This window comes from Oryctolagus cuniculus, chromosome 5 (genome assembly GCF_964237555.1).
Source record: "Oryctolagus cuniculus chromosome 5, mOryCun1.1, whole genome shotgun sequence".
Classification (NCBI taxonomy): domain Eukaryota; kingdom Metazoa; phylum Chordata; class Mammalia; order Lagomorpha; family Leporidae; genus Oryctolagus; species Oryctolagus cuniculus.
This window is the reverse complement of record NC_091436.1, coordinates 83,279,216-83,303,700: the sequence shown is the minus strand read 5'-3', so window position 1 is coordinate 83,303,700 and position 24,485 is coordinate 83,279,216. Positions and strand designations below refer to the sequence as shown.

Below are 24,485 nucleotides of genomic sequence, written 5' to 3'. Positions count from 1 at the left end.
TGCCCACATAGATGGCGGGGAGGCTCCTGGCTCATGGCTTTGCACGCACCCAGCTCCAGCCATTGTGGCCATTTGGGGAGTGAACCAGAGGATGGAAGATCTCTCTCTCTCTCTCTCTCTAACTCTACCTTTCAAATAATAATAATAATAATAATAAAAAGAGATGGAGTTAGAGAGAGGGGGAGAGAGAGAGAGAGAGAGAGAGAGAGGGAGTTTCCATCTGCTGGTTCACCTCCCAAAAGCCTGCAACAGCCAAGCCTGGAAAAGGCTGAAGCCAGGAGCCTGGAACTCAACCTGGGTCTCCCACGTGAGTGGCAAGGACCCAAGTACTTGGGCCATCACAGTAGGAAGCAGCTGCACTCAGAAGCAGAGCTGAGACTTGGACCCAGGCATTCTGACGTGGGATGTGGACGCCTCCAGTGGTTTCTTGGTCACTGCACCAAATGCCTGCCCCTCTGGGAGGCGTCTGGATCACCAGAAGCTGCACAGTCTTATGTCCCCTGGAAATCCTGATAAACAACGTGGGCGGGGGACTAGGCAGGCAACTGACTTGGTGGGTGGGCCTCCGTCTTTACGGAAACATCACCAGCACAACCACGCCTAGTGATATCACCAACAAGAAAGTGGCTAGGAATTGAGTCTGGGGACACTTGGAGCTAATTTAAGGGACTTGAAATATCAGAAGCAGGAAATCTTCCCCCATGAACATAGGGATTGAATATCTCTTCTCTTTGTATTAGTTGGTATAGAAACGGATGTCTTTAGAACTGCATACATCATCAGACTGTCTTATTCCACCCTGACCTGACGCTTTTCCTCTTGTAATCTACGTTACACAGCGTCTGTGGTATAATCAAAACCCATGTTTAGTTTCGTGTTCCTAAGCCTTTGAAATTGGTTCATTGGAGCGGATCTCCTCTTGCCCTGGAAGGAAACTTGGTAGGTACTGTTTGTGCTCACTCTCGTGTAAGGGTCAAAATCCTCTTAAGTCAGAAGCCACATTTCACTTCAGAAATTAAAAGTTTGGGTCGAAGATACTAATCAACACTTCAGATTTCATTCAAAGTAAGACTTTTTTTTCTCCCCCTCTTCAGTAAGATACAAAGTTGGCATTTTTTAAAAAATATATTTATTTGAGGGGGGAGAGAAAGAATATGAAAATGACCATCCAGGGGCTCACTCCCCAAATTCCTGCAATGTCCTGGGGAAGCCTTGAGTCAGGAACTCAATGCAGGCATTCCACATGGGTGACAGGAACCCAGCTACATCATGGCCTCTCAGCGTGTGTTAGCGAGAAGCTGGGACAGGAAGAAGAGCCAGGACCCAAAGCCAGGCACTCTGCCCTAATTCCCACCCCATAAAGTTTCCATTTGAGTGCTCGGTTCCTGGCCACCTCGGGTCACCTCCCAGCACAGGTGGAAGCGGCAGGACAGCCCTCTGGCTGAGTGGCTGAGTGCTCTCTGGACTTGCTTCATGGGGAGACTGATCCTTTCTTTCCTGGATTCTTCATCCTGCTGGTGAGGCTCCTCCACACTCCAGGTCTCCAATCTCCACAGGACACCCCCCTCCAGCTCTGGGTTCACCCAACATCCGCTCCACACACTTAACCTATTTCCAAAGACCCTGGGAGGACAGACTGGTTCCACCACAGCGGCAACTCCTGGCTCTGCCCCAGGGTGCTTCAGCAAATCCCATCTCTCTATCTCATGCACGCAGTCCCCCAACTGTAGGCGTACGCACACCATGCTCTCCAAGCAGCCAGGGGTGGCCTCCTTGCAGCACACCCACAACTCTCTCCCAAGAAAGCCCTCGCAAGTCTTTTGTTCCCCTCCATAATCATTGATTCTGTCATAGCCTGAAGCTGACCAGTTGTGGAATTGGTTTTTCAACACTTCCATTGTTAACTCTACCTAACTGGTTATGACACCTACATTCTATATCAGAGTACCTGAATCTGGCTTTAGCTCTTGACTCCAGGTTCCTGCTAATACAAACCCTGGAAAGAAACAGTGATAGCCTAAGTAATTGGGTTCCTTCTACCCATGCAAGAGGCCTGGATTAAATTCCCAGCTCCTGGCTTCAGCCTGGTCCGGCCACGGCTATTATGTGTGTTTGGAAAGTGAATCAGCAGATCAAAGTGTGCGCTTTCATTCTCTCTCTCCTAGTTAAATTGGAAAACATTTTAAAATAAGATAATTTTGCACAAATATTCTTTGAAATCCATGTATATGTGGGATCTTCAAAAAGTTCACAGAAAATGAATATCTTGAAAAAAGTGCAGGCCAGCGCCGTGGCTCACTAGGCTAATCCTCCGCTTTGCGGCGCCAGCACACCGGGTTCTAGTCCCGGTTGGGGCGCCGGATTCTGTCCCAGTTGCCCCTCTTCCAGTCCAGCTCTCTGCTGTGGCCTGGGAGTGCAGTGGAGGATGACCCAAGTCCTTGGGCCCTGCACCCGCATGGGAAACCAGGAGAAGCACCTGGCTCCTGCCTTCGGATCAGCATGGTACACAGGTCGCAGCGCACCAGCCGCGGCAGCCATTGGAGGGTGAACCAACGGCAAAGGAAGACCTTTTCTCTCTGTCTCTCTCTCTCACCGTCCACTCTGCCTGTCAAAAAAAAAAAAAAAAAAAAAAGTGCAGATTCCAAAAATTTTTCACACCGAAAGAAACATCTCTTTATTAAAAAAAAGTTTACGTTTCATTGAGAGGCAGAGAGAAAATTTCACTTTCCACAAACTTTTTGAAATACCCTCAGATTCCTTTGGGGGCCAGGGACAGAAACTCAGCTTTAGCATTGGGCTCTCGGCAGCTCTGCTGTGCAATGACCTGGGGAACTGCCTAATTAGACGTCAGTGTGTGGATCACAGTCATCATTCGTCAACACGGAACCCAAAACAAAGGCCACAGGACAGAAAGCTGCCATCTGCACAGCGCAGGAGGAGTCAGTCCCGGCACGCAGCCGCAGCCTGAGCTCCTCTCCACGTGCCCGCCGTGAGAGCCTGCAGCTGCCCATGCAGACAGCCGCCCTGCAGTGCTTGCTCTAGGGAAAGCGTCCTCACAGCACTGCTCACTGAGTAATCAGACATTTCTTTTTTTTTTTTTTCTTAATTTATGAAACATTTGTTAAACTCTTCCTACATAGTAAACATTGTCCCATGTGGTACAAAATTGTCCTGGGGCTAGAGCTGTGGCACAGCAGGTTAAGCCACCGTCTGCAGCGCTGGCATCCCATGTGGATGCTGGTTTGAGTCCCCGCTGTTCCACTTCCCATCCAGCTCCCTGATGATGAGCCTGGGAAAGCAGTGGAAGATGGCCTGCATGCTTGGGTCCCTGCACCCACGAGGGAGACCTGGAAGAGAAGTGCCTGGCTCCCGGCTTCCGCCTGGCCCAGTGGATGGAAAATCTCTCTCTCGTTCTCTCTCTCTGTAACTCTGCCTTTCAAATAAATATTTTTTAAAAAGAATAGAAGCAATCCCTGTAGTTGGTCAGGAGGGGCAAAGAAATTTCCTCAACCAAAGTTTTAAAATGTACTAGAAAAATGGAAATCCGGGAGATTGGAAGAGGCAAGTCTTTGAGAACATATTATCTATTTTTTTTTCTGACTCCTTCTAGAGAAATAAACTTTTTTTCATTAAAGTAATCTTTTAAAAGTTGAAATATAGGAAATGGCATTGTGGTGTAGCAGGTAAAGCTGCTGCCTGTGATGTCAACATCCTACGCGGGTGCTGGTTTGAGTCCCAGCTGCTCCCCTTCTGATCCAGCTCCCTGCTAATGCACCCGGAAAAAACAGTGAAAGATGACCCAAGTGTTTGGGCCCCTGCCACCCGTGTGGGACACCCAGATGAAGCTCCTGGCTCCAAGCCTGGCCATTGTAACCATCTGGGGAGTGAACCAGCAGATGGAAGATCTCTCTCCTTCTCTGTAACTCTGAACCTCTGACTTTCAAATAAATGAATAAATAAATAAATATTTTTAAAAATTGAAATGTAATATACAGTTATGGGGCATAACTCATTAAGAATCACCTTGAGAAATTTCTCCAAATGCACTTTCCAGACTGATTCAAAATTCTTCTCCTTCTCCTTCTTCTTCTTTTAAAAAAGATTTACTTATTTATTTGAAAGTCAGAGTTACACAGAGAGAGAAGGAGAGGCAGAGAAGAGAGAGGTCTTCCATCCGCTGGTTCATTCCCCAATTGGCCACAATGGCCGGAGCTGCCAATCCGAAGCCAGGAGCCAGGAGCTTCTTCCAGGTCTCCCACGCGGGTACAGGGGCCCAAGGACTTGGGCCATCTTCTACTGCTTTCCCAGGCCACAGTAGAGAGCTGGATTGGAAGTGGGGTAGCCAGGACTTGAACGAGTGCCCATAGGGAATGCCGGCACTACAGGCGGCGGCTTTACCCACTACATCACCGTGCCCACCCCTCAAAGTTCTACTTCTGTGTGAGGTTCGTTTTCCTTCATGTGAGAAGCTGGCAGCTACCGAGAAGTTCAAAGTCAGATGTGCAGAGCTGCACAGCAGAACAGCAGCTGGGGAAGCAACCCCGGACTTGGCTGGGATGAGGGACCGTTGGCTCTTCCTACCTGAGGCTGTACAGCACTCTGCCGTCGGGCTGGACGCGCAGCATCACGTTGTCCGTGGTGGTGTCGTGGATGAAGGAGCGCTTGGAGTGCACGAAGAACATGTCAGGGACCCAGATCTTCTTGACCAGACGCCCGTCAAATGTCATGCTGAGGTTGTTGGTGCTTGGAAAGGACAACCTCTCGTCCTTCCAGTAGTGCCTCAGGTAGAGGGTCATCGTAAAGTCCTGGGGATGCAGGCAAAGGAGGGAACCCGCTGCAACGTCAGCAGGAGGCTGGGAACCCCCGCGGCGCCGTCACCGGCTGGGGAATCACACTGAGCCAGGTGAGGGCTTGCACCTAGGGCCGGGGTCTCTGCAGCAGGAGGAAGGGAGCGCTGCAGAGAGGAACCCAGCCAGAGAACTGTGGCCAACGGCGTCCCCCAGCCCCACACTCCATTTGCTGCTGACATCTGTAACTCAAGCTGACAGTGCCATAGCTGGTACCTGCATCCAGCCTTCAAGCTGAGAAGGGCAGGATGGAGAAGCACCCAGGCTCCTGGCCCATCAGCTGAGGTGTGTTCTTGGCTGACTCCTGCTTACCCCAGTGAGACTGAGATCTATGGCAGCAACTGGGTTGACAGCTCCGCCTTTGGTCTTCCTTCCCTCCCCTATCTCAGGATTTCCCGGGTTCACTCCCCATGTAAGCTACTTAGGCTAGAACACTTGTCTCAGGCCTGTTTCTTGGGGGACACACATTAGGATAAGTCCTTTAAGTCAAGAAGTTGTAGAATGTTCCATTTTTTTTTTACCTGAATCTACCAAAAACAAACACAAAAACCACAAAAGACACTTTGCTTTACCATATTTCAGAGCCAGGCATAGAATCAGCAGGCATAAGAGGTGTATGGCTACTTGATGGCTGTGACCTTGAACCTTGCTGTTTACATTTGAAAGCCTTGGCCCAGAAAATGCATCCCAGTGGCCAGAGGCCACAGGGGGACAGATGGAAGTCTTCCTCTAGCTTTCATGTCCTTTGGGTGGCTTTGGACCTGTGTCATAATCTCCCTGAGCCATTTGTAAAATGAGTGTGGGAATTCCCACCTCCCAAGGGAGTCATAAGACTGAGGGATCTCCAGGCCCAGGACAGGCCCACAGCCCTGGTCAGAGGAGCACTTACCATATCGACCTCAGAGATGCTGTCCAAGCTCTCCACCTGCACATCCACGCCGACAGGAATAGCTGGGCCTTGGATAGGGCATGACAAGAGTATTTGTTTTTCTTAACTTTTACAATAGGAGGGACCAGCAAACGTCACATATCACCTGGAGCCTCCACGTCATGGGAGATTTGAAGGTTTGATCACATCGACCCGAGGTCAAACCAGAGATGAAAGGACGGACTCACAGCCTGGCTCCTTGGAATATTCTAGCAAAGGTGAAGAAGACTGGGGGCGTGTGAGGGGGTCTGAATCATCCAGGTGATTCGGAAACAATGAGGTTTATAGGTAGCATTACTCTGTGAGTCCACATGCTCACTGAAGGTGAAGACATAGGTCAAAGGCCAGGTCTCATCTAAGGAGTAATTGATTCCTTAGCATGAGGTCACCCACTTTATTTTCCATAGGTATCTCATGACTTTGCACTCTCTTTCATCATGGAAGCCAGTGGCTCTTGTCTGGCCATGAGAAAGGCATTGCATGGTAATAACACTCAGAACTGAAGCCCTATTCGGGTCATTTGCCAAACCCACAGATCTGTATCTTTGCTCCATGATGGAGCAGCTTCCAAGAGAGACCTGATACACCAGGATGGTCTTAAAATCAGGGATTCCCCCCCTTTTTTTTGTCATTCCTGGGCCACAAAATGTTTAATGTTTGCTACAGCTTGAGTATTTGTCCCCCTGAACTGTTACAGGAGTTCAGTCTTCAAAGTCTTATGCTAAAGGAAGCAAGAGAGTACAAACTTGATCCAATTATAGTTTTTGGAGGGGGAGCCTTTGCGAAGGGATTAGACTGAATGAAGGCATTGGGGTGGGGCCCCATCATTGAGTCCTGGGGACTGTAGAAGGAGGGAGGCCACACAGATGTAGAGACTTGCATGTTCCCACCTTGATGGGGTGCAGAGCCTGCATCACACTGGAAACTGAACCTCCAGAACGATGAGCCAAAATAAACCTCTTTCCTTTATCAAAGTAGTCTGCTTCGGGTATTTCATTGCAGTGACAAAAAGCTAACTAGGGCAGGCAGCTAGCCTCGTGGTTAAGACACCAGTTAGGATGTTCATACCCCACATCAGCGTGCCTAGGTTTGACACATGGCTCCAGCCCCTGACTGCAGCTTCCTGCTAGTGAAGCAGCAATGGACACAGTGAGTGGAGGCAGCAATGATGACCCAGGTAACAGAGTTCCTGCCACCATGTGGGACACCTGGATGGAGTTCCTGGTTCCCGGCTTTGGCCCAACCCAGCCCTAGCTATTGGGGGCATTTGGGAAGTGAACGAGAAGTGGGAGCTCTCTCTGACTCTATTTCTCAAATAAATGAAAAAAAAAAAAACTTTTAAAATAAAAATGGACTGGGGGCTGACATTGTGGTATAGTGGGTTAAGCCACCACCTGCAGCATCAGAATCTCCTATGGGTGCCAGTTTGAGTCCCAGCTGCTCGACTTCTGATCCAGCTCTCTCTGATGCACCTGAAACAGCAGCGGAAGATGGGCCAAGGGCTTAGGCCCCTGCCACCCACAGAGGAAGCTCCTGGCTTCTGGCTTTGGCCTGGCCCAGCCCTGGCCATTGTGGACATTTGCATAATGAACCAGTGGTTGGAAGACCTTTCTTTCTCTCTCTCTGTATGTAATTTTTTCAAATAAATAAAATAAAATAAATATTTAAAAAATAAAAATGGATTAAAACAAAATCGATATAGGATCATAAAGGAAAGTGATCTTCCCCTTTGCTCCCTGTTTTCAGGACATAGGAGCAGGGAAGGTGCTCACTTGAATCCTCACGGAGTGAAAAGATGTGTTTGGAGTTAACCGTGGTAGATTCTTGGTGGACATAGACTCCTTCTAGAACCTGCTTACTCTTTGGAATAAGGTAATTGGAGGGAATAAAATGCATGAGAACAATTTCTAAAATATATATTTAATATATTTCTATAAATAATATCTATTATTACTAAATAATATATTAATAATCATAAAAATAATATGTAATATATATGCAGGGAATAATATATATATTGGCAGGGGAAAACCCTCCAAAGGCCAGGACTGAAACCCACAGCTGCCAGCTAAACTTCCAGGAGCTCCGGCATTCTTCTGCGCTGGTCATGATTTTTCTCAAGCTATTTCATTTCATTGAACCCAGCAGAACACACTCTGCCTGTCTGTCAGCTCCCAGATGAGCCCAAACGGAGTTCAAGGTTGTTATTTCAGAGGCATTTTTCAGGAGGCAGCTTCGGGCTGCAGCTGCCCCATCTTCCCACACCCAGCTGCCAGCCTCTGATCCCGATCCCTTCCTGTCAGAAACTGGGGTCCAAGGACAGCTGGGTGGCCTGGCCACCCAGTAGCAGGTGTCTCCCGAGAACATGTCAGCAGAGCTGTGGGTGGGGCTTATGCTCAGAAAACCGTGTGGTCTTCGAGCCTTGTGCACCAATGCAACTCGGGCAGATGGGACCGGGCTAGCGCAAAGCTCAGTGGTCTACTGGCTTGAGTTCTGCCCACAGACAAATATGCAGACCCTAAGAGAAAAGGTGCTCCCCGCTCCAACCCAGAGTGGCCGTCCCGTACCTCCAAAGCCAGGCCTCATGCTGAAATCATGGTCATCGATGCGCAGAAGCTGCTCTGACTTTGTCAGGGGCGACTTGGTGATGTCAGGACTTCGTTTCAGAATTGGGCTGCCAGGAGGCAAAAAAGCCATGCTGAGCACATGGTCCAGCCAAGCCAGACACAGCCACCGCTTTCTGACCCCAGATGGGGTGTGTCACTTTCCTCTTTGAAGCTATGGCACACCTCTTCTCCCTTTCTCCATCGTGTGGATAAATGGCCCAAGACAGTGGTTCTGGACCACGACTGAGGCGTTTGAAAGGCACGGATGCCTGGACCCCAACCCCAGGGGTTCTGACTTGTGTGGTCTAGAAATAGGGCCCAGCGCTTCCCAGATGGTTCTAACAGATTCAGAACTGCTGGTCCTGGGACCAGTAATCAGCTCCAGCTCCCCCACTCCACCCCAGTGCCTGGCTATTTGGGGGCCATTGGGCTGGAAAGCAGACCCAGGGAGTGTAGGCTGAGCCTGGTGCCCTGACCTCTGTCGGCCACTCTGTGGAGGGAGGGTAGACTTGCCCTGGAATCAAATGCCAACCATCCTGTCTCTGTGGGAAGCAGCTTCTGAACTGCACCCAGGGCCATTTTCACTTTATCTGAACAGGGCACTTCTGTGCAGAGCTTGACAGTTGGCTTGGAAAGGAATTGCTGGGGCCGGCACTGTGGCGCAGTGGGTGAAGCGTACTGTTGTGATGCCAGCATCCCATACTGCAGTCCTGGTGGCCCTGCACCTGGGAAAGCAGTGGAAGATGATCCAAGTGCCTGGGCCACTGCCACCCACGTGGGAGACCTGGATGGAGTTCCCTGCTCCTGGCTTCATCCTGACCCAGCCCTGGCCGTCGTAGCCAATTGGGGAGTTAAACCAGCGGATGGACGATCTCTCTCTCCCTTTCTCTCTCTTTCTCTCTCTCTTTCTCTCTCTCTCTCTGTCATTTTGCCTTTCAAATAAAATAAATCTTTAAAAAAAAATAAAAGGAAATGCCATGAAAAGTCAGCCACATACTTCTGCCTTCATCCCTCCTTTTCCTCCACCCTCAGAAGCTTCTCCTATTGGCCTCTTGTGTCTATCTGTCCAGAGTCGTAGATGCAAGCAGATACACGTACGTATGTATCATGCTCCTCATTTTGATTCAAAAATTAACATGTGGGACCGGCGCTGTGGCGCAGTGGGTAAATACCTAGCCTGAAGCACCGGCATCCCATATGGGCGCCAGTTTGAGACCCGGCTGCTTCACTTCCAATCCAGCTTTCTGCTATGGCCTGGGAAAGCAGTAAAAGATGGCCCAAGTCCTTGGGTCCCTGCACCCATGTGGGAGACCTGGAAGAAGCTCCTGGCTCCTGGCTTCAGATCGGCGCAGCTCCGGCCGTTGCAACCAATTGGGAAGTGAACCAGCGGATGGAAGACTTTCTCTCTCTTTCTTTCTCTCTTCTCTTTCTCTCTTCTCTATCTCCCTCTCTCTCTGCCTCTCCTCTCTCTGTGTAACTCTGATTTGAAAATAAATAAATAAATCTTTGAAAATAAAAAGTGAACATGTTATCCTGACTCGTCTATGTGCTGCCTTTCTGGTGTCTACCACTCCCTGGATTTGCTTTGCACACAGACCTCCCGAGGCCCTTACCCTTCCTACGCTGCACAGGGTTCCTGCACATGGATGCAGTGGTCCCTGGGACCAGCCCCCTGTGGCAGACAGCTGAGTTACTCTCCGGCTCCTGCTGTTACAATGAGGGCTGCAGTGGCCTTGAATGTTCCTCATTTGCAGGTCAGTACCATCTTTAGAATCCACAGAAACCATGAAGTGCCTGTCCAGCCCTCCTGATACTGAGGCCAGGCCTCTGTCCTGTCCACCACACTTATTTCCTCCTCAGGGCATGGCTGCCACACCTTGACTTGCTGCAGCTCCTCCTGGAGGCTCATTAGGAATGGAATTCCAGAGCCTTCCCACCCCCTGCAGTCTCTGATCTAGTACAGTCTGGACCAAGACCTAAGGATTTGCCTCTCAGGGCTGGCGCCATTGCATAGTGGGTAAAAGCTGCAGCCTGCAGTGCTGGCATCCCATATGGGTGCCAGTTCGAGTCCCAGATGCTCCACTTCTGATCCAGCTCTCTGCTATGGCCTGGGAAAGCAACGCAGGATGGCCCAAATCCTTGGGCCCCTGCACCCGCATGGGAGACCTGGAAGAAACTCCTGACTCCTGGCTTCGGATCGGCACAGCTCTGGCTGTTGTGGCCATCTGGGGAGTGAACCATCGGATGGAAGACCTCTCTCTCTCTGCCTCTGCCTCTCTGTAACTCTGCCTTTCAAATAAATAAATAAATCTTAAAAAAAAAAAAAAAGAATTTGCTTCTCTAGCAAGGTCTCAGATGCCACTCTCGCTGCTGCTGCTCAGGAGGTGACAGCTGGGGACCCTGCCCGCGTGCTTTTCACGCCCAGCCCCCACAGCTCCCCACCTGTCACCAGCCCAGCCCATCCTTAAATCCCTTGCTACCTTCTTGCCCCAAGAACGCCTTCAGCATCATGGAGAACAAAATGTGGCTGGGAAGCCGAAAGATAGGCTCTGACCTCCATTCTGAGCCACCCATGCACCCTGTGCCTCGCAACTTGCTTCCCTGAGACTCAGTTTCCCCAGCTGACAACAGGGAAGCCGTGTGACCTGAGAGGAGTCTGGGGGAGGGAGCGTTGTCTCCTCGGAGAGGTGCACGGACAAAAGCAGCCCCCGCCCGCGCCGTGGCCAGGACTACAGTGAGGGGCTGGCACGCTGGTAGCAAACAGGAAGCGAGGGAGGAAGCTGTGCAGACCAGGAGGAAGCCACCCTCCCCCCGCTCACATCACCCTCACCAGTGGGGTCCAGAAGCCCCATGGTCTTCTCCCTTCAGAACCCCCTCCTCCTGTCCCCCCACTTCCTCCTGTTCCACCTGCTTCCTCCTGTCCCCCCACCACCCGCTTCTCCCATCCCCCTCCCTCTGCTTCTAGATCCCTGGTGTGGCATAGGGTGGGGGTAGGGGCGCTGCTGAAAGTCCCTACAGCTGAGGTATGGAGAGGACCCGTCTTTAGAACAGCGTGTGTTAATGGCCATACCTGCCTTGCTTGTGGGTATCTTCGTGAGCTTCCCGTCTCTGTCTTTGAGGTCTACTATGAAAATAAAAAAAAAAAAGACACTCAAGAGACAGTCTAGGTACCCAGATCAGCAAAGCACCCCTCACCCTCCAGATTCACTCCAAATTGAACCAGTACAAAATGTGGGGGAAACCTACAAAGTTTCCATATGTTGATCTAGTCTGTGGAATAGGATTTTCCAAGTACCCACAGGAGCAGAGGTTGGAGGATTAATTACTTCGAGGCCGGATTTGAACACACCTGATGTAAAATGTCTCCCCCATTGATCTACCCACACCATCTTTCAAGAAGGTTCCTAAGGAAGGACGTTCAAGGTTAACTTGCATCCACCATAGAGCTATGCAGGGTAACACCTGGCAAGATGAGCTGTTATCTCCTGGGCCTCCTTGCCCTGGGGCTTATGGTTTCAGGAGGAGGTGAGTGGTCACATTAGTTATTCCTCATTCTCTCTTGTTTGATGCCCATGTTACTCTCTGGGTACAGATGATCACAATATCTCTGTTCTGCTCCAACAGTGTGATTCTCCATTCATGCCTGCTGAGCTCATGGCTGCTGCTGCTCCTGGTCCTTGGGGCCATCATCACGCTGAGTTGGTTTCCTAAACCTTGCCTACATTTTTGCGAGTTGTCCCTTTACTTGTCTCATTGGTCAAGCCCTTGTGATTGCAACGCTGTTTGCTACCGGGACCTGAGTGCTGCATGGGCCACACCCAGAAAGAGACCAGGGGATGTCATTATCTGTAGTAGAGTGGAACAGGGGCAGGTGTGAACTCTGCAGGAGCTGAGTGGGGCGGGGCAGGTGTGAACTCTGCAGGAGCTGAGTGGGACAGGGGCAGGTGAGAACTCTGCAGGAGCTGAGTGGAGCGGGGCAGGTGTGAACCCTGCAGGAGCTGAGTGGGGTGGGGCAGGTGTGAACTCTGCAGGAGCTGAGTGAGGTGGGGCAGGTGTGAACTCTGCAGGAGCTGAGTGGGGCGGGGCAGGTGTGAACTCTGCAGGAGCTGAGTGGGACAGGGGCAGGTGAGAACTCTGCAGGAGCTGAGTGGGGCGGGGCAGGTGTGAACTCTGCAGGAGCTGAGTGGGACAGGGGCAGGTGAGAACTCTGCAGGAGCTGAGTGGAGCGGGGCAGGTGTGAACCCTGCAGGAGCTGAGTGGGGTGGGGCAGGTGTGAACTCTGCAGGAGCTGAGTGAGGTGGGGCAGGTGTGAACTCTGCAGGAGCTGAGTGGGGCGGGGCAGGTGTGAACTCTGCAGGAGCTGAGTGGGACAGGGGCAGGTGAGAACTCTGCAGGAGCTGAGTGGGGCGGGGCAGGTGAGAACTCTGCAGGAGCTGAGTGGGACAGGGGCAGGTGAGAACTCTGCAGGAGCTGAGTGGGGCGGGGCAGGTGAGAACCCTGCAGGAGCTGAGTGGAGCGGGGCAGGTGTGAACCCTGCAGGAGCTGAGTGGGGCGGGGCAGGTGTGAACCCTGCAGGAGCTGAGTGGGGCAGGGCAGGTGTGAACCCTGCAGGAGCTGAGTGGGGTGGGGCAGGTGAGAACTCTGCAGGAGCTGAGTGGAGTGGGGCAGGTGTGAACCCTGCAGGAGCTGAGTGGGGTGGGGCAGGTGTGAACTCTGCAGGAGCTGAGTGGGGCAGGGCAGGTGTGAACCCTGCAGGAGCTGAGTGGGGCGGGGCAGGTGTGAACTCTGCAGGAGCTGAGTGGGGCAGGGCAGGTGTGAACCCTGCAGGAGCTGAGCGGGGCAGGGCAGGTGTGAACCCTTCAGGAGCTGAGTGGAGAGGGGCAGGTGTGAACCCTGCAGGAGCTGAGTGGAGCAGGGCATGTGTGAACCCTGCAGGAGCTGAGTGAGGTGGGGCAGGTGTGAACCCTGCAGGAGCTGAGTGGGGCAGAGCAGGTGTGAACTCTGCAGGAGCTGAGTGAGGTGGGGCAGGTGTGAACCCTGCAGGAGCTGAGTGGGGCGGGGCAGGTATGAACTCCTCAGGAGCAGAGCACAGGACAGGGAAAAGCAATGACTGGAGGTGTTTCCTGGGCCATCACAATTGATGGTCAGAAAGGCAGCATGAGGCCACACAGGCTACCAAGGGCAGAGTTCATTTCATATCCAGCACCTTGCACCTTGCTGGCCCCTGTGGATGCTCAACATTGCTTAGCTGAGTGAAGGAAGGAATCACTCCTGCCAGACAGACAGTCAGAAAGGATTGAGTGGGAGCAGGGGCGGGGATGCAAGACAGCTCAGCCCATTCTTATTTTGGCTGAAACTGAACTGGACACTGACTGAAGGGAGGTTTGTCAAATTCTGAGATGCCACTGCCTTTGCCTTCATGAGCCTTAGGTTCTAGGCCACAAAAGATCTATCAAGAGGATCCTTCAAGTCTTTTTCATTGTTTAATGTTATAAAATAACTTTTTTTCTGTTTACATGCCCAAGTAAAAACATTTGGAAAACAGACGCAGCCTATAGGAGAAGACGAAGACAACTCAAAATCAGTCACTGCCAGCCTGCTCCTACCCTTTCAGTGTTCTGAGAGCCACCCTGTGTGTGACTTGCTCTGAAACTCAGGTTTCAGTGTATAATGGAATGTTATATATCCATGTGGGAGACCCAGAAGAGGCTCCTGGCTCCTGGCTCTGGATCGGCGCAGCTCGGGCCGTTGCAGCCAATTGGGGAGTGAACCAACGGATGGAAGACCTCTCTCTCTCTCTCTCTCTCTCTCTCTGCCTCTCCTCTCTGTATAACCCTGACTTTCAAATAAATAAATAAATCTTAAAAAAAAAAAAAAGAATATCTGCATCCCACATTGGAGAACCTGGATTTGAATCCAGCTTCTGCTCCTGACTCCAACTTCCTGCTCGTGTAGACTTGGGGAGGCAGCAGTGAAGACTCAGGTACTTGGGTTCCTGCCCCACGTGTGAGAGACGTGGCTTGAGTTCCCCACTTGCAGCTGTGGCAAACATTCAGAGAGTGAAACAGTGGATAGGTGTGCTCTATCAGTGTCTCTCTCTCTCTCTCCTTCTCTCTCTCTCTCTCCTGCCTTTCAAATAAATCAAGTTTAAAATAGAAGAAAATAAAATGAAGGGATTGCTAAAGTCCTTGAGGGTCTGAGATTCTGCAAGAGTTATTTGAGTAACACCACCTCCCCCACCAGACAGCACCTTGAGGAAGGAGCAGGTCCGTTTTGCTCACCATTGCCTCCCAAGTGGTGGGCACCATACCTGGAGCACCATGTCCTCAATCTCTATTGGTTGAATGAATGAATTACTCACAGGAATAGCAAAGTCTGGATTCATTCATTAGCTCATGCGCAACAGTTCTTGAGCATTTACCATGAATCAGACTTTGAACTTGAGTCTGGAGAGGCAAAGCTACATGGTGCTGAGTCAGCCTTCGAGAGTGTGCATAGTCTAGAAGCAGAACGAGACGAGGTCAGGAGGACCCTGCAGATCCATCAGCCCTCAGAGAGAGGGCCTTTGAGGACAGCGGCTGCTCAGAAGTCAGGCACCTGCCAGCCTTGAGAGGCGCGGGCTGGGGGAGGGACGAGGAAGGCTTCTTCTCTGCTAAATTAGCAAAGAAATGAGCCAGGGCCACAAGAAACAGAAGGCTGTTGGCCGCAGGTCGGGAGCCCACACAGATAAGGGCAGATTGTCACTAGGCAGAGGAGCAAGGACCAAGAAACAGGAAGTGGGGACCCAAGAGTCCAAGAAAACTTCCCGGGGAACAAAGGGACAGAATGAAGACGGAACGTTACAACTTAGGAGAAAACCGAATAGCGGGGTGCTTAGGGCAGCCAGAGAGACCCAACCCAGCATCCAGCAGCTTTTGTTCTACATGAACAGAGATTTCACAGCGCATCTCCTGGATCATGACTGCCTCCCTTCTGGCTTCTGGGAAACACTTGCCTGCCGCCCCCTCACCTTCAACCCAGTCTCAGCCATGAACTGAAGTTCATGGTCTGTGGGGAGCAACTCGGACTAGACTAAATTACTCGAATTAAGACTTATTCTATGCATCTGCTCTCCCACAATATGGCGCTGGGAGAGGAGTAAACAACTTCTACACAGCTGCCTCCAGTTCGACCAGTAACCTGCAGGAGCTGATCCTGCTCCTGATTGGAGGAGAGCAGCGTATTCGGCGTGTGGGTAGCAGAGTTGGGATTGGTGGAAGAGGACTATAAAGGAGGAGAGAGACAACATGCACCGGGAACATCTAAGGAGAACACCTGAAAGAACATCTGAGCAGCCCCCGAGAGAGCCGACCGGCGGTGTGCCGCTCCCCCGAGGAAGTGGGGAAAGTGGCAGGGGGGCCTGCCCCTCTACGGAGGTGGAGGGACGGCAGCCAACCCAGGAAGAACCAGCAGCAAACCCGGGAAGGGCCGAGCAGACAAAAGAACAGCGCAGGGTCTTGTGTCGTTCCTTCACGAAGAGGGGGAGCAACAATGGTCAAGTTCCTTGTAAAGTCATCTAGGTTTATTCTGTTTTCTTCTCTCCTCCCTCTGACCCACTGACACCTTCAGCTGCCATATCTGTATCTGACACTTCTCTGTCTGCTACCTGATTTTGACCTTGCAGAGGTTCGACCCTGTTGAGCGCTCCCTCTCTCTGGAATCCCTTACCACTCGTGGGAATATCTCCCTACTCTGTAAGCCTCTGAGGCCACAGCCTGTATGAGCAGAACCCACCGCCCAGAGTGATGAGTGATGCCTGCCCTGCAACACACGTTTGGTAACTGCTGAACCAGTAGCATCCGGGACACCTCTCTATGCCAGTTCTACACTTGTTTCTCTGGGTCCTCTTTCTCTCTCTTCTCCTTAACTTTCGATCTTCCCCAGGGTCTATCCTCTATCTGTTCTACATGCTCTCTCTGGGTCACTCCATTCACCACTTCTCTTGAAATCCACATCTCCAGGCCCAGTTTCTCTCCAGCGCTGCACTGAAGTCCTTCTTGGCACCAGGACAGCTGTCTCTTGGGGTCTTGCAATGGAATCCAGGTCCATATGTTCTGTTGAACTCACCAGCTTTACCTGCAGACCAGCTGCTCCTCCTGCCCTCCTGTTCTTGGAAGCACTAACCCCGAAGCCAACCAAATTCTGATGGTGTTAGCTCATTAAACACTCCCGGTCCATCTTCCCCACCCTCTCCCCCACCCCTGCCCCTAGCCCTGCTTCTCAGCATCTCTCCCAGGCCACAGGAATAGACTCCAGATGACTTTCTCTGTCTCCTACTCACACCTTCCCCGCCATCCATGCACTGCCCCGCAAGGGTGAGCTCTGAAATGAAAATCCAGCTGACACCATTCAGATCCTGACCTTCTTTAGCATAACAAAGGATGTCTGGTTATGCAGCTTCCAGCTTCCGGTGGGACTGGGTTACCCTCCTGGAGGAGTCTGAGCTGGTGTTTGTTCAGGGGCCTGTGGTATACACAGGGTCGTTTTCCATTCTCCCAGGGAGGAGAGGAGAAAGAGTAAATACTGATTCATTTTAGAAACAGTGCCCCAGGCCCTGGCATGCTATCCTTGACCCTATGTGATTCATAAGAGTGGGTCCCTACTGTTTTTTTGTTTGTTTGTTTGTTTTAATTTGAGAGGTAGAGTTACAGACAGAGGAGAGACAGAGAGAAAGGTCTTCCATCTGTTGGTTCACTCCCCAAATGGCTGCAATGGAGCTCCCTCCAGGTCTCCCAGGCAGGTGCAGGGGCCCAAGCACGTGAGTTTGCTTTCCCAGGCCACAAACGGAGAGCTGGAACAGAAGAGGAGCAGCTGGTGCCCATATGAGATGCTGGTGCCACAGGCAGAGGCATAGCCTACTATGCCATAGCGCTGGCCCCAGGAAGCAAACTCTAAAGAGACAGCCACTCTCAGGGCTGAGCAAGCACCTGCTTAAGTTTTGCAGACTAAGCACCTGTCTGGCTTCACCCTTTGTGTGACAGGTTTACCTGGCTTCCTATTTTGTTAACATGAACCTGTAAAAGCAGCCTGCAGACTCATTACCAGCAGCTACAGGTTTAGAATCTGGATGAAATTTAGTGAACCCATTAATAGTTTAGGCTACATAAGCATAGAATTGAAACTGGTGGTGGGGTACAGGCTGGGTCTACTTGCCATTCTGGAAAGAAACCTGGCTACATATATCTAGAGTTTTTAGTGTCCTTCTGTTGATTCTGGACATTTCAGGAACCTATCCTAATTAAATACTCAGGTGCGTACACAAACATTTTTGTGGACACAGATACACAAACAGAATATTCATAGTAACAAAGAGGAAGCAATGAAATATCCATGGACCCATGGTGCATTACTCATTGACAACCAATCAAATAATTCTATCTACATCCAAAATAAGGAAACATGCCAACAGTACATCAATTTTAAATGCAGTGGGGTTACAAAAATATAGAACAATCCCAAAACTAGTTAATATTCAATATATGCTTAGAAAAAAAGACCAGAAGAAAATACACACAAACGTTAAAAAGAATCCTCCTAGGTTTGAGGATTATGGGTGATCTTTGGGTTTCAAAAATTTGTGCCCATTTTTTAAAAATGTTAAATGTGTCTTTCATAACTTAAAACAAATAAAAGTTTTTAAAAGTGATTTTTAAAAAGAAAGTCTCTTTCACTCTCTAGGATCAGGAACAAGATAACAATGCCCACTCTTGCTATTTATATTCAAACATATTCTTTGCCAGAATAATTAAGCAAGAGAAAGAAAGAAAAGTTTTACAAATGGGAAAAGAAGTAAGGGGTGTACATTTGAGGTAGAAGACACGCCTTAGGGGACCCATATCCTGTATTGAAGTGCCTGGGCTCAAGTCCTGGCTCTGCTCCCATTTCCCGTCTCCTGCTAATGCACAACCTGCGAGGCAGCAGATGATGGTTTAAGTGCTTGAGTCCCTGCCACCAACATGGGAGACCTGGGCTGAGATTTGGGATCCTGGTTTCCATATGGCCCAGCCTCAGCTGTTGGAGGCATTTAGGGAGTGAACTAACGGATGCAAGATTTCTCTCTCTCTTTCTCTCTCTCTCTCTCTCCCCTTCTGCCTTTCAAATAAAATGAAAATAAATAACAAAAATTTTAAAGTGAAATTTTTGCTGCTTGCTATTGTTGACAACATAATCTAATATATAAAAAACTAAAGATGCCACCAAAAAACTATCAGGACTGACAAATCAGTACATTATAGTTGTAGGATACAAACAAAATCAATAGTGTTTCCATAGTCCACTTACAACAAGCTATCCAAAGAGGAAGTCAAAAAAATGATCCTATTACAATAGGTACCCAAAAGTGAAATGCTTCAGAATAAATTTAACCAAAGAGATGAGAAATCCATACGCTAAAATCTACAAATGATTGGTGAAAGAAATTGAAAAAGACATAAATGAATAGAAAAATATCCTGGGTTGAAGGAATTAATCTTGTTAAAATGTCCAGACTACCCAAAGCAATAAATAGACACAATACAAATGCCAATGGCATTTTTCACAGAAATAGAAAAAAATCCTAAGCTTTGTATAAAACAGCAAAAGACCCCGAATAGTCAAAAGCCATTTTGAGCAAAAAGAATAAAACTAGAAGCATCATACGACCTGATTTCAAACTATATTTTCAAAGCTACAATAATTAAAACAGCATGACACTGGCATACAGATGTATCAACCCATGGAAAGAGTAGAGAGTCCGTAAATGAACTGCTACATTTAAGGTTACTTGATTTTTGACAAAGATGCCAAGGATACACAGAAGGAAAAGGATATTCTCTTCAATAAATGATGTTGAGAAAACTAGATACCCACATGCAGAAGAATAAGATCGGAGCTTTATGTCACAACATGTACAAGAATCAACTCAAAATGGATTAAAGACTTAAATGCAAGCCGTGAAACTGAAAAATTACTAAAAGAAAGTAAAAGGGGCAAACTGCAGACATGGGCAATGATTGTTTGGATTTGACCCCAAAAGTTCAGACGACAAAAGCAAAAATAGACAAATGAGAGTATATCAAACTAAAAATCTTCTGCACAGCAAACGAAACAATTAACAGCATGAATTGACAGCCAATAGGTTGGGAGGAAGTACTTGCAATCCACATGTCTGATATGAGGTTGATATAAGGAACTCAAACAACTTAGTACTAAAGCATCTTGACTGAAAAATGTGCATGGGCCAGCGCTGTGGCATAGCGGGTAAATCTGCTGCCTGCAGGGCCAGCATCCCATAGGGGCATCCTTTTGAGTCCTGGCTGCTCCTCTTCCTATCCAGCTCTCTGCTGTGGCCTGGGAAAGCAGTGGAGGATGCTCCAAGTCCTTGGGCCCCTGCACCTGCGTGGGAGACCCAGAGGAAGCTCCTGACTCCTGGCTCTGGATTGGCACAGTTTCAGCCATTGCGGCCAATTGGGGAGTGAACCAGCAGATGGAAGACCCCTCTCTCTCTCTCTGCCTTTTCTCTCTCTGTGTAACTCTGCTTTTCAAATAAATAAATAAATCTACTCTGTCAAAAAAAATTGCAAATTAAAACTGCAAAGAAATATTAACTTACTCTTGTCAAAATGGATGTTATCAAAAAGGAAGGGCATTTGCCTTAGTGGTTAAGACACCACTTGGGATGCCCACATCCAATATTGGAGTGCCTGGATCCAAGTCCTGGTTTCACTTCCAATTCCGCTTTCCTGTTTGTGTGCACCCTGGGAGGCAGGAGTGGATGGTTCGACTACTCGGGTTCCTTCCACCCACATGGGAGACCCAGATGGAGTTCCCAGCTCCTGGCTTTGGTCTGGCCCAGCCCCAGCTGTTGTGGGCATTTTGGTGAGTGAACTGGTAGGTGAAGGTCTTTCTGTATCTGTCTGTCTCCGTATCTCTGCATGTCACGCAAATGAAGAAAAAAATAGATAAGTGTTCAAAAGGATATGGAAAAAAAGGACACCTTTGTACACTGTTAGTGGGAATGTAAATTAATGTAACCACTATGGAAAACTGTATGGAGGTTCTCAAAAAAACTGAAAATAAAACTGCCACATGACCCAGCAATCCCACTTTATTTTTTAAAGATTTATTTATTTATTTGAAAAGCAGAGCTACAGAGAGGCAGAGAGAGATCTTTCATCTGCTGGTTCACTCCCCAGATGGCTGCAATGGCCAAAGATGAGCCAATCCAAAGCCAGGAACCAGCAGCTTCTTCCCGGTCTCCCACGTGGGTGCAGGGGCCCAAGGACTTGAGCCATCTTCTTCTACTGCTTTTGTTAGGTAGGAAGTCAGATATGAGCTTATGTGTGGCAAAGGCCTAAGGAGTTAACATCTAGGTCCAGTATCTGCATCTCAAAGTCATCCCAATAACCTTCCAGGTGCAGCGCAGTATCTGCACTTCAAATGCCCTGCCCCTTCTACCTGATAACCATCCTTCCTCTAAGGCTCCTCTAAGGTGGGGCGATGCCAGCCAGGTTTCCCCCAGTCTGATAACTTCAGGGGGAAAACTCAGATAGGAATTTTTAGTATTTACATCCAAAAAGTCCTTTGTTCCAGGAGGAGCAGAGGTGGGGAGGCAAGACTGATCCCCTTAAAAGCCCTCGGCCTCAACCGGACTGCACGCTCAGCCCTCTGCCTCACTGCTGAGTCGCCTGCCTGGCCTGCCCAGGTGTATTCTCTCCACTCAACCATGTAACCTCACTCTTTCCCAGTCTGAGCGACTGGGCACTCTCTCTCAGGTTCTGTCTGGAGAGGTGCCCATCCATTCTTATGGATGTCCCTACCCTAATAAACCTTGCTATTTTGCTTTCCACTACTCTCTGTCTCACACCTGAATTCTTTCTTGCACGAAGACAAGAACCCTAGCTTCTCCGGTAACATTTTCCCATGCCATAGCAGAGGGCTGGATTGGAAGTGGAACAGCCAGGTCTCCAGCCAGCACCCTTATGGGATGCCAGTACAGCAGGCAGCAGCCCCAGTATCCAAAGAAATTGAAATCAGTATGTGGAAGAGGTACCTGCACTCATTGCAACACTGTTCACAACAGTCACACTAAGGAATCAACCTCAGTGTCCATGAGTGGGTGAACAGATGAAGTGGATGTGGTATATATCCATACACACAGTAGAATTATATTGAGCCTTTAAAAAGAAAATTTGTCATTTGTGACAACACGGATGAACCTGGAGGACATTATGTTAAGTGCAATAAGCCAGGCACACACACACACACTAAAAAAAAATCACATGATCTCACTTATATGTGCACTATAAAATAATCAAAGGAAAGGTATTTGGTGCAATGATTCGGATGTTGCTTGGGACACCTGCATCCCATATCAGAGTGCCTGGTTCAAGTTCTGGCTCTACTCCTGATTCTAACTTCCAGGTAATGCTTACCCTGGGGCACAGCAGGTGACCGCTTGGGTGGTCGCCTCCTTGCTGCCCATTTGGGGGGAACTGGGTTGAGTTCCCAGTTCCCAGGCATTTGGGGAGGGAACTAGTGGATAGGAGTTCTCCCCTGTTATCCCCCTCTCTCCCTGCCTCTCGAACTCAGCCAAGTGAGAGTTGAGTGGTGGTTACCAGAGGCCTGCGTGGAGGGAGAATGGGGACACACTGGTCAAAGGGTACAAAGCTTCAGTTAAAAAGGAAGAATACATTGTTTGAGATGTATCACAGGGAAGGGTAACTACAGTTAATAGTAGTTTATTTCACATTTCCAGATTGCTGAGAGTAAATTTCAAACATCCTCCTCATAAAAAATGAGATGGATCAGTTAGCTTGATTTAATCATCCCACATTATATACATGGATCATAGCTCTGAAGCCATTAATATTTATAATTTGACAATTTATAATAAAATACAAATCAAGTTTAAATTTTTAAAATTAAAAGTCTTTTTTTAAAAAAAAGAAGGAAAGAAAATCTACTTCATTCTCTGGGACTTCTCAGTCATGGATATTTGCTAGCAGGTTGCCACTCTCTGGCTTGGGAGAGAGCTGAGGTTTTCCATGACAACTGAGTGGGGTTTGTGATCGTGGTTGATTTTAATCCCTATGAATACATTTGCTTCATATAATCTCTGAGATTGCCTCCGTACACGAATTCTGCTGTCGGACCAAGCAACTTCTCACTGTGATGGTAACAGGGCATAGTGGTCCCTCTCGGCTGCTCCAGGACTCAGAGGTCCGAGTTCTGTGATGTTGTTGAACAGCTTGCAGCAAGAGCTGGGAACCGCCGCTGGCTGGCTGGGGGCCCTTGTGCAAGATGAGGACACAGGCGCCAGAAACAGCAGCGCCCTCCTCCCACCCCCACATTCCTGAGAGCTGCACTTCCTTGCACAGTAGTAGGTACTTCTCACTCTGCTCAGGTTTATATCTAGAGACAGAGAAAGCTGAAGTTCAATTTCGAACTAAGGCTGATAAAGGACCTACAGTCAAGACTGCCCAGCCTGCCTGCATTTCCTCATCAGTCAGGAGACAGTGCTGGATTCGGTTGTCTCCACGCGATCTGTTAACATTGACTGACGCCAGGCCAGCAGGTGCGCAGCCGCCAAGGTCAGTGGTCCCCGCGCACGCACAGACTGGTACGCACCGGGCTGCACGTACCCTGCGGCAGGCGGCAGGCAGCCGTCGAGCAGCGGGCCTGCAACCGGCTCCAGCCCCGCCCCTCCCAACTCCAGGTAGGGCACAATCTCTTGATCCTAGCAGCCAAGCGGCATGAAGAAACCCCCTTGATTTTCCTTTAAAAGATCCAACACAATCCACAATCTAACAGAAATAATTAGAACAAACAGAATCATCCCCCACGAATTAGCGATCCCATTGGTTATTCGCGAATTTCCAATTGGTTCTAACCCTAGGATGCAGACATTAAAGAACTAAACTGACTGCTTTTGATTTTTTTTAAAAGTGCATGTGCATATATTCTTTTTTCCCCAGAATCTGTCACCCAGGACAATTCATAAGGAACTGAAGAAAATGCAATGATAGTGCTATCTGATCTAACAGCACTTTAAAAGAAAATACAACTCTAGCTTCCTAGAAAGAGGAGACAGCAGGGTAACAAAGGGAAAAGAAGAAACCAGGCATTCACAAAAAAACACCGCAAACGGAAAACGATGTTAATTTCCAAAACAATCCCGGTAAGCTGGCCTTGCACCCCCTCTTTTCCTACATCCTCACCCCTAAACGCGCACTCACCTGCTTTTCTGAGACATCTCGTGCACTTCTCTTCCTGGCCAGTGCATTCGGCCTTCAGTAGCCAAAGCCCATCCCCACCACAAAAGAAAGATGCTAAATTTCATATTCTGGGCAGCCACCATAGGTTTGCAAATCCACATAAGTTCTCTCGAGAAACCGCAGAAAAGGAAAAGGATGGTCTTTTTCTCTCTTAAGACATTATTGGTCCGTTCATTATTAGAAGGCTGTTTACTCATGCAAAAAAAAAAAATCAACCCACAGTATGTAATCTGGGGAGCAGGAGAAAGCAATTTCCACTAAACCTATAAATCCTCCTACGTCAGATGTCAGGGATTTTCTGAAGGGAGGTTGAATTCCTGCGTCCCTGTGGAACGATTATTTTGGCCCGTCTATATCAGTTGGCTGTCAGATGGGGTAAATGCGTCGGTAAAGATCTGCCTTTTCTGGTCCATTGAGTAGAAGGTAGCAAACAAGGACCAAAGCAATTTCCAAAATGCAAAGGGCCAGAGAGGCTGAGAGGCTGAGCTGAGTCCTGATAGGGAGGGACTCCCTGGATCTATTTTAAGCTCCCAGCCATTATATGCTTTAGCTGAGGGCGGGATTTGGACAGCTCCCTGCCCCCACCTCTTCCGGTGCCGGAATCCGCTGAACCTCGGGGCTCCATACCTGGGCGGGCTGTCGCTAGGGCGAGATTCAGGGGACAGTGGGGAAGAGGATTTTTGATCTTGACTTTTCACAGAAGCGATTGAATTTCCTTGTCCATTATTCTTATCGTGAACCTCCTTGGACCTTTGAAGAGTACCAGTAATAAATTACTTACAGGCATCAAGTCTGTGTATTCAGATAGTTT

The 24,485-nt window shown here is 49.1% G+C and overlaps 1 protein-coding gene across 2 annotated transcripts in view; it reads right to left on the bottom strand.

Annotated features, from left to right (window-relative positions):
• The window catches only part of LOC100341013 (gamma-aminobutyric acid type A receptor subunit rho1), a 38,611-nt gene extending 14,380 nt beyond the window's left edge, over nucleotides 1-24,231 (bottom strand). The window contains exons 1-5 of one of the 2 annotated variants that reach the window (XM_070073785.1): nucleotides 23,636-24,231; nucleotides 11,452-11,502; nucleotides 8,343-8,449; nucleotides 5,737-5,804; nucleotides 4,582-4,805 (exon numbers count right to left, since the gene is read on the bottom strand). In XM_070073785.1, the coding sequence (XP_069929886.1) occupies nucleotides 4,582-4,805; nucleotides 5,737-5,804; nucleotides 8,343-8,449; nucleotides 11,452-11,502; nucleotides 23,636-23,871 (686 nt within the window). In that variant the 5' untranslated portion in view covers nucleotides 23,872-24,231. Of the gene's footprint in view, nucleotides 1-4,581; nucleotides 4,806-5,736; nucleotides 5,805-8,342; nucleotides 8,450-11,451; nucleotides 11,506-23,635 lie in introns of both variants that reach the window. The other variant, XM_008263203.4, reaches the window with a different exon arrangement.
• Nucleotides 24,232-24,485: the final 254 nt, after the last annotated feature.